General features: G+C 38.5%; 1 protein-coding gene across 2 annotated transcripts in view; it reads right to left on the bottom strand.

Moving 5' to 3' along the window:
- Positions 1-7,498, bottom strand: part of LOC121325259 (TOX high mobility group box family member 3-like) — a 39,990-nt gene extending 32,492 nt beyond the window's left edge. For both annotated transcript variants that reach the window (XM_041267664.1, XM_041267665.1), the window contains exon 1: positions 6,787-7,498. In XM_041267664.1, coding sequence (XP_041123598.1) covers positions 6,787-6,888 — 102 coding nt within the window. In that variant the 5' untranslated portion in view covers positions 6,889-7,498. The remainder of the gene's footprint in view (positions 1-6,786) is intronic.
- Between the last annotated feature and the right edge of the window lie 5,903 nt (positions 7,499-13,401).

Raw genomic sequence — 13,401 nt, 5'->3', positions numbered from 1 at the left:
AGCCATGCCAGTCTGCTCAGTCATCTGGACACCGTACCCTGATCTCTGTACTCTGCTGTTACAAACACCAAAAACCCTGCCGGCTTTCAAAGGGACAGGGGAAAAAAAAAAAAAAAAAAACATCAACAACACAAGAACCAGCCTGATCTCAGAACACAATGTTCATTCACTCTCTCAACAACAAATGTTGACTAATGGAGATTAGGCTTTGAAAATGTGCACAGGGTTCTAGGAGACTGATGCAGTGAGTGCCCGAAACAGACACTGCTGCACTTCCTCGATTTCCAAAGTCCAGACAGGACGGGTGTGGGGGGTCTTATTACACTGTATACCTGAGTGAAAGGCATAGCAGTGTGTAGGAAACGCATAGCGAAAGCATGGATCTAGGTAATCATTGCTAAGCTTAGAGAAGTACTGTAAATATTTACAAGAGAATGACGGGAACAAAACTGTAAAATAAATAATAATAGCATCATGAAACCTCTAGAAAGTCTAACTGAATCTTCACAATACCATCTACTGTAGCTCAGGGATTATTATGGAGCAACTTTAAAGAGCTAAACGTATGTCTCTGCAGCACGTATCTCTACATACTAAAGAGAAACAAAACCAATGGAGTTTTAGCCATTCTGTAGGACATGAGAAAAAATCACCCATCCGGAAATGATGGACATGCTCTTTGAAAACTGCCTAATACAAAGTACTACCAGCTTCTAGGGAAAATGGGATTTGTGCTGTAATAAGCCAGTGAGGTTGATCCTGTCAGTGATGTACTGAGTCAGACAGAAATGGAATATCACAGCCCTGTAAAAGAATACACACTGACCTCATAAGATCCAGTGCATAATGGACATTACCTATGCTTTCTAATCTAAACTGGGAATGCCTTGCTCATATTGCCCACTGCAGTTACTATATTTGGGTAGCAGATTCCAATATAGATATATTGTAATCTCAGCTAAAGCACTGTTTAAAATGCAAGAGATTCACAACATTGTACTGTATACAGATTTGAGCTTGACTACTAACAATAAATAGCTAAATGAAGCAGACACCACTATATGCCTAGAATACAGCTACACCAAGAGATTTACTGGTGACGGTACTGCTGTACCAAAGCTTTCTCTGGGATGAAAGACTGCATGATCAGATGTAACAATGTCACCATGTCATGGGCATGTTTCGTCACCTCATTGATAGCAACACCCAGGGAATGATCCAATTAGCTTATGCAAGAGTAGAAAGATTGCACTTGTGTGCAGATTAAAAAATAAAAGCATGACTTGTTTAGATAAGAAGAAACACGAAAGGGCATGTGTTTTTAAACATTTCTAATTTTCAGGGCAAGGACTTATGGCTAAGAGTGAGATTTTTTTTTCCTTTTTCTTTTACAAGAAATGATCATGGAAACACAGTGTACCTGTATAGCAGACAAGATTACTATATTTCACTACAGAAATCCCCTTGTATACATAGCATTAGACTGAGATTTCCCTTGTATACATAGAATTAGATTGAGCTGGCAAGCCTTGTTTCTGTCAGAGTGTCAGGAGTAACCCCTTTTATTAAGAGTTCTACCTGTAGATACACTGTGCTTCCTTATAAAATGGATTTGATAAATTAAGTGCTGTGATTCGCTGAACAATATCACATGGCCGCACGGTAATAACTGTCTTACCGCACAGCTATGACATCACAGACCAACTTACTTACCTGACCGAGAAGTATGACTGCATCTTAATAGTATCAATTATCTAAACAGTGTTCCTGTGGGTAAAAATGTCAGCATACAACTGAGACAGCATTTAAATCACTCAATCTGGTTTTTTTTTTTTCATCTCTGTCACTAAGAATTACAGAAAAATTGGCAAATAGACTGTGGTATTTAGTCAGAGAACAGAACAAAGAAAACTGAGGTAAGCAGTAGCAGTAACACTTAATTCAAAAGCCATCTGAGAAATCACCATGCAAGTCTCACTCAGCATGTGATATATATGCAGCAGCGGTATCCACTTATTAAACTTAATAGCGCCTTGTAAAACTGACTAGCGAGTATGCAATAGTTAAACTCGACACAACAGATACACTTCACCATTACCCTCTGACTTCAGAAACATATTTAAAACAAAATTGAAATCTCTCCTGCTCTCTGCTGACACAGCCATTGGGCTTTTAAACAAGGTCGGGTTTGGTACAGAATTCTCTTGTGCTCGCCGCGGACGGGAAGGACTGTGGCACTGCGCAAACTGACACCGAAGTCGCTTAGTGCACATATCATCTAATGCTGGTTTACAATCTAGGAAAATTATAACGTTACTGGCCATCAATGTGAAAACAGCCTCTGAAATTATTGGTCAGCTTCTCTTGAAGACCGCAAAATCCGAGTAGGATCATTTCCTACAAACATTTAAAAAATAAAAATCACTCGGAAGCTCCTCCCTTGATGTCAAGTGCCAATCAGCGTTTGGCTGTTCTGTGAATCCTCCCTCAGATGTGGGAAATCAGTCCGCCGTCAATTCCCAAATGCCATTGTATCTTGAAAATGTTACTATAAATGGGAATGTTCAATGTAATGTTTAGGGCAAATAAAAAAGTACAAAATATATCAGGGACTATTTTTTTTTCAGTGGAAAGATACATGATACATTTCTAATTTTTTTCTTAAAAAAAGCTAGTTTGTGTAATTATTTAAAAAAAAAAAAAAAAAAGCCATTTTATAAGCGAATTAACCCACTCCAGGGCGTGTGGTAAGAAGGGTCTTACTGCACACCCTGTTGTGGGTTATTTCTTACATAAAGACCACTCTTGATCAACCCCACGACACAGGTGGGGATGGTTGCTTTAGTGCAGCGCTTTGGACATACGGAGAAGCACACTCATCACAATACGCTGAAACAGTATGGAAACTCTAGCACCAAAACTGAGGAATTAGGACATGCTAAGCTAGTGCCAAACACACTACTTTCAAGGGAATGGTGTTTTCAAAGAAGCACAGTGCACAAACAAAGCAAGTGCTTTAACAAGTGTACTGTACCATGATGGTTTCCAACACAAACATGTTGACAGTGCAATATAGGGCCCATTCAACAAAGCTTTTATTCATGAGCTACTAAAAGAATGTTTTGATGTATTAAATAAAATGTTTGATTGGGCCGTTTCAGAACTTGGAAGCAGTTTTATTTATTTTGTTCTGCTCTATTTTTTTTATTAGATTAGATTTGATTCAATTAGGTTGTGTGCCTGGAAATTGGCTTTCAGCTATGTTGTGCTTTGTCCACTATGATTACTATAAAGGACAATAATCACAATGATCTTTTATGACCTGGTTTGAAATATGAAAATGTGTTCCTATTTATTTAAAGCCCAGAAAAGATTTTTTCACCTCGGTACATTGTATCAACCTAGAGAGGCATTGAGAGGAACGGTAGTTCCTTTCGCCAGGTTATCAGCAAAGCATGAGAACTGCCAGACTCTCTACAGCAAGCATAGTTTAGGGTATTGGCACAGCAAAAGTAAATCAGCCAAAAGCACTGTTTCACTTTTATTTTGTAGTTCCCAAAGTAGAAAAAAAAGTCAATATCTGTTATACAGCAAGAGAAATAAGTCGCCAAAGTAAGAAAAATGTCCTTCTCCTTTTTCTCCCAATGTATTTTTTTTTTGCAGACTCCAGGCACTTTTATCCACGCATATGTACATTACAGGACATCCGAGTTTTAATAACAATTAACTTATTTTGTCAACATGGAAATATACTAGGGAGCGCACTTATTGTGATGTCTATATTATTTATATTAAATGATGTATTTCCATTTTAAAATGCAAAAAATATATTTTTGTACATAAATATAAGAAAGGTCTGGCATGTGTGGGCTTTGAATGAAACTACTATAACCTTCAGCTTGCAAGCAAGCTGTGTTACTGTCAGTGTTATATTCATTCTGAGATTCTGATCTTGATCTCTGAAAAATGTTGGTTTCCTATCACTGTATTTCCACTCATTGTGGTTCCTATTGGCGCAAGGAAGTACGGTTCCTCTCGATACTGGTTGAAGAGAGTAACGCTATTTGTGGTCCCCACTGGACAAAAAGGAACGTATATTTTTCGGAGAATTAACTATGTTGACGGACGGCCTATATATTTGGTAAAAGTGAAACATTAATAAATATTGAAATATAGTTTTGCAACTTTAAAGTGCATATATATATAAAAGGCAGGATCTAAACCCTAAAAAGTCATACTGGTAGGAGGTGTGTGGTCCAGTGGTTAAAGAAGGAGGGTTGTAACCAGGAGGTCCCCGGTTCAAATCCCAGCTCAGCCAATAACCCCAAGCAAGTCACTTAACCTCCTTGTGCTGCGTCTTTGGGGTGAGATGTTGTTGTAAGTGATGCGTAGTTCACATGCCCTAGTCTCATATCTTGTAAAGCGCTTTGTGATGGTGGTCCACTATGAAAGGTGCTATATAAAGATTATTATTATTATACTTTCACTCCAACTGCATAGCCGCTACGCTTCACATCTTCACATCTTAACCCTTTCAACAGACTAGGCTACTGTTTACATTTACCCTTTCCAAACGGAAATACATTGCCTCAATATAGGGTGAACAATTTTGTGGGTCATAAGTGAAAAAAGAAGTGATATCTGAAATATACACACATTGGAAATGTGAAAAAGCGACAAGTTATCAAACGTGCCCAGCCATTTAAAGTGGAGATATCAAAAACACAAGTTTCAGGAAACCATTGTGGCAGCCTTGGCCAGCACCAAGCAAACAGGCACAACCGTCTAAGCGGTGGGGATCAAGGTTGCCCCAATTGTTTCTACTAACTTGGTTGTGCTTATCATGCAAGTTTGATCTGCTTTTACTGTTCCTGAAAAACACAAGCCAAGTCAGTAGAAACAATCCAGCGTATTAAATATGAAACGCAAGAATAGCGAGGAGGTGTTGAGAAAGCACCCACACTGCACATTCAATGGGAACAGTTTAATAAGCTTTCAGCAGCGCACCAAATAAACTAAACACATGAAACTCGGAGCACGGTGCTTTACAAGTCGTTCAGTAGTTAGAAGAGAACAACATGAAGCAAACAAATAGCGTAAGCAAATGAGGTTTTGTACTGCCCATATACAGGGTTTGTGTGCAATACACACACACACACATGTTTCATTAGGTTATATTTACAACAATGATTTGGGTGTTTTTATTTCTATTTATTTAGTTTATATAACAAACACATTCATTTGATTGGTGTTTTTGCAGTGACATTCTATTAGTATATCTATGGCTACATAATGTCACCACCTGAATGAAAGGCAAGCTGCGGTATATCACAGTTCACAGGTTGATGCGTGCTGTGCAAACACTACGAAGAGAATACAACTTGGCTTGTAAATATTAACATGCCACATGAACTCAACGTCACGTCTGGACTGCCAATGTTACAACAATTTAAGAAATACTAAAAGAAACGTTTCAACTAGAATTCTTTCTCAAAGTCAGAATGTTTGCCCTTGAATTTATTTTAGCATTTTTTTTTTTTATTTCAAGTGAACCAAAACAAAACAAGCCCTTTTTCCAAGGCTATGCCAAACATTTTTACAGACTATTCTAACATGAAGTCTGTAAAAGCACTTTGTACTGAAATGGCACTTTGGTTACCAATTACAACTTTCTCATACATACAGAACTACAATATATACATTGAACTTATTTTTGGCAACTATAAATCTGCCACACCTTACTGTTTAATAATAGGGGCACCTGTGTGCATGCAAGCTTTACTTTGTTTATTTTGTTTATTTTGTACAGACTACTGTCTTGTTCACATGTGTGTTTGCTTACCTTTCCACCAAACCAAAAAGTTATTAGGAGTAGATGCAATAATAACAATAATAACAATAATAATAATAACAATATTGCACCGTTTTACAACACGTGTCAACACTGTACAGTACACCACTGACACCAACAGCAAAAATCTACTTTCTCTGATTCCACCAACCCCCCCCCCCCCAAGAAAGAAACTGGGGTGGACTATCAGGTACCCATCTGGGTCCAGAATGAAGTGAAGGCCACATCAATAACTTCAATTCCACCTTGTTCCTCCCTCCCTCCCTCCATCTGGTTTCAAATCTAGCACCATTGTCCTCCCATTTGAACAGTATCTGAATGACAGCTCTTTGTTCATTAATCTCCAGCTGTTGCTGCCATGTTTTCCTAAAAGCCCCAGCACTTACTACAGTACTTTTTTGGTGCAGAGTTCATCCTACATCTAAAAATTTTTAGTATGCAGTTGAAAGTTATGCAGGCTCTCTTGGAAAGCTGCGTTTGCAATGCAATACTCTTAAGCAGCTATCTAGCATTCCATCAAGGCACACGTGTATGGAAGTTAACTGCATTGTGTGTATCAATGTTGCACTAATCAAGAGACTTGAAATAAAAGATGCTTTGTGTATTGTTCCGGCTGCTTATTGAAAATGACACATCTCTTTACACACCAGCAATTACTGTTCACAAAACAGCGGTCTGCATCAAGAAACGTGCACCTGCTTCAGCAGCGAAGACAATAGTGTTCACTGCTGACTGATTGAGTTCAGCCGCGCAAAGGACCCATTCAAACACAGACCAGATTAAATTAAATCATTCAAAACAAGGTTAACAAAACAAAACAAAAAAAAAAACAACGTAACGACTTACTCCAACGCACAAATCAATATGCACCGCGCTCGTGTGTGTAAATAAAAAACAAACGATTTAATCAATTCGATAATAAATACATTGTTCACCTTATTATAGTTGTAGTACCCTAGGCACTGGGAAAAATCCAGGTTGGGAGGCTCTCCCGATATCGCGGTCGCAGCAGCAGCTGGATAAAACCGTACATCCATTATTTCTTTTTTGTTTTTTGTAATACAGTAACGTGCAAATCTGAGTAACTGTGGTTTTCAAAAGTGCTTTCTCCCACGTTTCTTCGTTCTTGTTATATCCGCATTCAAGTGAGTGCTAGGTATGTTGCTCCAGTCGCTGCGCAGTCGAGGTGTGATTTGATTTAAAGCTGTGCAGACGGAGCTGTGTTCAGTAGAATCCCCTTTTTTACAGTAGTTTCAGAACTCGGCTATGCAGGTACTCTAGATCGCTCGGTCTCCGGAGATGAGACGAGTTGGTGTTTCTTCAGGGCTGGTGTTGCTGTGTTTTAAAGCCCTGTGCCAAGCCGCTGAGTTTGCCCGTGCATTTGGGAGCAGCTGCCGTACACAAAGAAGCCACGCGACCGGCACCGATACAGCAGGCTGCAAAAAAAAAAAAAAAAAAAAAAGCAAGCACCCGCTGCGTGATGTAGGGTGCTGATAATAAATTAAAAACAAGAAGGAAAGAACAAACTCGCCAGGATATGAGGGAGGATCTGCCACCACTCACACTCGCCTCTTTTTGTTCAGTGGTAAACGATAAAGTTGAGGATAAATATTCTCACTGGCAACAACGAGGTTTTGTAAAAGGAAAAAAAAAAAAAAAGGAAAAAATATACAAGAAAGTATTAAAAAAAAAAGCTGCCCTTTTCGAGAGTTTGCTTAAAGGTTGTGATTTTTTTTTTTTTACTTTTATTTATTTTTTTTTTTAAGAAAAAAAAAAAACCCCGTGGGTGCAGCTACGCCTTCTGCCCAACGGTAACAGTTTGTAGTTTTTAAGTGTTGAAGCGCTCCGGATCTGCTACTGGCACTGCTCACTGGCTATAATGAATTAAGTAAAATACGGGAAGGATAAGAGACACTCCCAGAGACGGCGCTTACCACTCCCACTACACAACCACAGCGCTCCGAGCTCAGGCTCCTCCGCTCCAGAGCTGAGCGGATCAGCTCCGTTCAATCGACTTGCTGCTGTTTGCTTTAGCTTGTTTTTAAGGTGTGAGCGAAGGTTATCTTGCACCAGCTAGTTCTGTCAGATGAACAGAGACAGATACTCTGTATGAAGAAGAGGATGATACCCTTTAAGAAAAATGTGTTTATTTAAAAACAAACTGTAGATCACTTTAGAAAAACAAAACGGCAATAGATGTACTCAACGTATAGTGTATCAGTAAATCACTCCACTTTCTATACAGATCTGTACAGGTATCTGTAATGTTCTACAGGTCTGTAATACTGACTGTACCTTGCTTTACTTTTCTGTGGGTTTCTGTAAATATTTTTTTTTTCTAAAGGACAATATGACTTCAAATAACTCTCCAACGTTTTTCAATTAATACAAAATGACTTTATGTATTTAAATAGTTAAATACACAAAGGCTTTAATGTATAAAACTGAAGCAAGATGCTAATGCAACAATCCTAGGACAAAAGATCAACATAAAACATAATTAAGGAATTAAAAACAAACAAAAAATAAAACTGTAACTTGGATAACTTTACCAAGTTGCCAAAGCTACTGCTTGAAGGGCTAAAGCTGATTCTGATGATTCAAAGACAGCAGATCTGCTGTACAGTGTTTTTGACACAAGGCCAGTATCAGGTAAAATAATGTAAAAGGCCTAAAACTGCTCACAGACTAGTTCATTCAGTGCACACACCTAAATAGATGTTTACATACATAACAAATCCATATGTGTTTCTGGCTCATTGATGTGTTTGTAGTTTTGAAAGAACCCTAACTTAGTGTATATTAACGATTTGAAGATGATCATTATTCTTTTGGCTGCAACCAGCTTCACAGAGGAGCTTCAGTCAATCAATGGCATTCCACTGGCCACCTGTCTCCTCGGCTTCTACTGAATGCATAGGCAGTCAAGGATGAGGAAATGAGAACGAGTGTCCTTGTTCATTAGACTGCACCAGACAAGGTCCCTTTGCACAGGGAATGCACTGTAACCTAACCTGCTGGCCTGCAGGGAGAATCACTTACTACCTTTCAGCTTGTCACACCATAGCCTGAGCCAATAGCCAAGCTGGTGTGTTGCAACTGTATGCGCTACCCGGATAAGATCTGCAGCAGCCAACGCAATGTAAACAAACAAGAAGCTATTGATTGAAAAAAAAGAAAAATTTCACTTAAATGACAGCCTTTTTATTGAACTATATGTATGTAGCAGATCTTTCTTGAAAAGGGTAGGTAGATGATAAGGGCAAGAATGGCAGAGATATCTGGGTAGAGCAGGCAGCCCCTTGTCTCTGGGACCGTCCTGTACTGTGGATGTCCGACCTGAGACCATCAAAACCATTTTATTACCAGCAATGGTTTAGTCCCAACTGTAAACATTCAATCTCAAGGTAATCAGTAATGCTAACAAGTAAACAAACACACATTTCAAGGAGAATTGTCTTTGCCTAATTGATTTTGCATGTGTTACTGTTTTATTTCTCAATAAAATAAGCTTGGGCTATTGTGCCCAGAATTATTATTTACTGACACAAAAAAGTCATTGGGAAGGCTATGGAAAAGCATCTGTATTTTCTGTTGAATATTTTAAACTATTGTTCTTCTTCTTTCTCTTCAAAACTAAACATGTGGCATGTTCAATGGAAAGACCCCGATGTCTACTTGTAATGCTGACAATACTTTCTGGTTAATTGGCACAGACCTTACAGTAAACCAGATGGTCCTTTAAATTAAAAGAAGATGTATTTCATTTATTTTTCATGTATTTTTAGCCTTGGTAACGACTGGCTCTGATTTCAGTGTTTTAAAACCTAGAAGGGTAATTGTTGTTTGGCTTTCAATGTGCTGTAACAAGACTAAAATTATTTATTTTCAGTTCCTTGTGACATTTTGTGTCTGCCATGTAGAACTGATTATGCTTCAGCCCAGGCAATCTGCATATTCATTGTTTAGTAACTGGAAAACAAATTATCTTGTGCTGGCCCCAGTTCAGATCTAATTAAATGAGTGCAAAGTAATTATACTAAGGTACAATGCTGGAGTAATGAAAGCAAAATCATTCATTAACCTAATAATCTTTATTTATGTTCCCCTCAAATAAGTGTGCCATTTCTTTATCGCCACATCCCACACTGAGATCTCATCCCTTCTGAAGCAGAATGTCCTTTAATAGTTGATGTTAATTGTCTTGATAGCTAGATTCTCACTATGTCAGATGATGTTGGATAGATGGCACAAAGCAAACTATACAGATGTCTTCTTATTCATCTCCAGTCATGTCATCTTGCAGTATAAGCTTTGTATTGGACTTGTATGGCAAGGGTCAACTCCACAAAGTGAACATTGATGGTCAGTGTGAACCCCAAAGCTCTCCACTCTACTTTCCATATTGGAGCCAAGTGTTGTAACCTGTCACAGGAAACACTCGAAACAAGAGGCTCCATCTTGAGGGACTCCTCTGAACTAAATACATATGGGTTGGGTTCACTGAACAGCTGATACAGACAGCTCGTCCCATTAGCTCTCCTGTCTGTTCATGGGATTCCTATGTTTCAGCATATAAAAAATGTTCTCTATCATAATGATCGTGTAGCACTAGTGTTTCCAGGATTAAAGAGCCAATCCTCTGCAATGTATATATTGAAAGGCATTAGTGCGAACACTTTCAGTGTCTTTAGGTACATTCACATGGATGTGACAGTAAACAATTCATCTGGCTGCTCTGTCTAGTGATATGTCAATAAACCTGGTAGTTTGCTGCCTAATTGACATATTGTTAGATAAAGTAGCATAAAAAAAAAATCAAAATTATGACTGGATTCGTGTACATATAACTATTTTTGAAGGAAAACCTGAAAACACATTCTGCAGTGATACAGCAGCGGCTAGAGTCTGCCCTGTAATTACTGTCTTCACAAGAGTACCAATAGGCATGGCTTAAGACATCTGAAATCACAACTGACAGAAAAAGGTATGCGATTTAAGCTTTCAGGAAACAAAAGATGCTGTTTTGAGATGAGACGGTATTGTATCCTCCAACAGTTATTACACTGATGTGTCATGCCACGTACCAGAGGTACAGGGGAAAAAAACACAGCATTTCTAACATCTAAACAATGCGTTTGTTTGACAGGTAGAAATGTTGTTAACGGGGCTACAGCTAATGAAATAATTCCATCAATCTTATCTGTCCATTCGCTATGTAGCTCATAGATTTTACAGCAGTATATAAACTCTGAAGGTCACAGTTATGAGCTCACCAGCCTTGAAAAAGAATGACAGGGTTGGGACATGGGTTCCCCCTTTCATCTTACTCAGACCCGTCACTTAACTAAATACCTTGGTCTTAATGATCCAGCCATCTCACATATGCAGCGGTGCCCCCAAAAGTCATGATTTTGTTAGGAGTGTAGAGCCAATAGGGGTGATGCTTTTGTCTCAGTATTTGCCATGGCCAGTGTATATGGTTTGCTACACTTTAACATGTTTTCACAATGCCGTACTGCAGTAATCCTTGCAGGCAAGTTTTTCAGCCCTGGCACTCTTTAAATAAAGTGAAAAGACTTTCCATTGTTACTGTAAATACCTTTTAGAACCCAATGGCTCATTATCCAGACAAGGTGCTGCACAAAGGGGGCGTTGACCTTCATCACCCCTCAGAGGAAGAAAGGAAGCGAGGCATACTGTTTTCTTTGTGAAGATATTTGCTGTGGGCTCATTGGGAGCAGGAAGGATTTCTGAGTCCACTGGAGATCAAGCTTCTACAGTAGGAACATCCCTGACAAGATACAGCCTGGAGCAAACTACTGCAAGGTAAACATAAAAGGAAGAGCCAGTGAAAGCACACAAAGAGACCGAACAAGACATGCAGGAGGTCATTTAGAATCTTCTAATCCACAGCTAGTTATTTTGAATGTTCAATATAGAGTAACTGTCAAGCATGCATGCACATCTTTCTCTAAATATTAATACTGACATTCTGCAATTATTCCAAATCCAGCAGGGAAATGAAGATTACTCAAGTAATACTTTACAGCAAACCATATTTTTAGAATCAAAGGAACCAGAATAAGATATATACGGCAGGCACTTGTATTGCAACTTCATTATCTCTGACCCAGGCAAATAATCTGGTCAAGACGGCAGTGTGAGAGGAATAAGAAGAGCATGGCCTTATTATGATTCTTATTATTATACTGCGGCCATAGCCACAGCACTTCAATAGCACTCAGTAGCATGTGCTATAATTCTGATTTAATCCATAAATACTAAATACTAAAGATCAAGCCCATCACTGGCATTTACTGTCATTGTACGCTGCGTTAGGAAAACATCTTGCTGGTCAGTCCCCTGACCTCAAGCGATCAGGCTGTATAAGTTTGGGGGGACTTCTCCTTTCATTTCTATACCATATCGAATTGAAATATAAGGGAAGATTGTTATAATGAGTAAGGGTCTTTTTACATGAACATCTTTCCACGTGAACAGAATAGGGTTAGGGGTGGCTGCTTCCTTTGACTTTAACTCCCTTTGCATTTGGCTTGATTGGTTTGGTGGCAATGAATGTTTAAACATTTCGATTCTGTGCTAGTAAATTGGATCCCCTTAGTATGGGACCAATGACTTGCCTTGATGGGCCGAACAGCCTGTTCTCGCACCCACACTTTGATGTATATCATTTTCAAATGTTAGTGCAAATCCAGTTTTTCCATATGTCCCTGCAAACGAACCAAACTGCTAGAATTCACACCAAACGTGACATTTTAGAAGAAACCCTACAGGGCCCGAAGTCTTGCTTTGTGTCTGGAAACGTTAACTGGAATATCTTCACAGCAGCTAAATGAATACCAAATTCAATCACATACACAAGCACTCCCCAAAAATAAAAGAGAAACATGTTACCAGTATGGCAATCCATTTTTTTGTGGGGTGGATATGATTTTGTTCACTTGATTTAATAATGTTTTTTTTTTTTTTTTTTTGGTAGGAAAATGTAATTAGTCTTGATTTGTAGGAAATCACTTTCTGTCCTTAAACAAAGACAAAAGCCTTTTTTATAGAGCTTGTTTAATCAGAAGTGAACTGGCCCTCTAGAAGGACTAGAACAAAATGATGAGAAATCACCCATTTACTCTGATAAATTCCCTGAATACTGAGTTATATTATTCTCAATTAAAACATGTCTTCTGCAGCATTAGTCATTTTAGTACACATCATTCATGCTAATTAGGTATTGCTCTCATTGCCTGTTAAAAATAGATATTTTTATATCTTATTTAAATAATACAGATTAGCTGATTTTTGTTCGTTTTGTTATGTTTTAATGCATTTCTGTTTGTCAGATCCCTTTTAACATGCAGTCTGTTTTCTTGTTGTGATATGGCACATGCTTGTATTTTGAAAGAGAATGCCATGCCATTAAGAATTATTGATATTGAAGGATATGAAAATTAAAAACACTTTGTCCTTTCTTTCTCTCTTCCCCTCCCCCTTTTTTAACCTCTCTCTCTCACGCTCTCTCTCTTTCTCTCTCT

This window comes from Polyodon spathula, chromosome 13, assembly GCF_017654505.1.
Source record: "Polyodon spathula isolate WHYD16114869_AA chromosome 13, ASM1765450v1, whole genome shotgun sequence".
NCBI lineage: Eukaryota > Metazoa > Chordata > Actinopteri > Acipenseriformes > Polyodontidae > Polyodon > Polyodon spathula.
The sequence above is the reverse complement of the archived record's forward strand: the minus strand, read 5'-3'. Positions and strand labels throughout refer to the sequence as shown.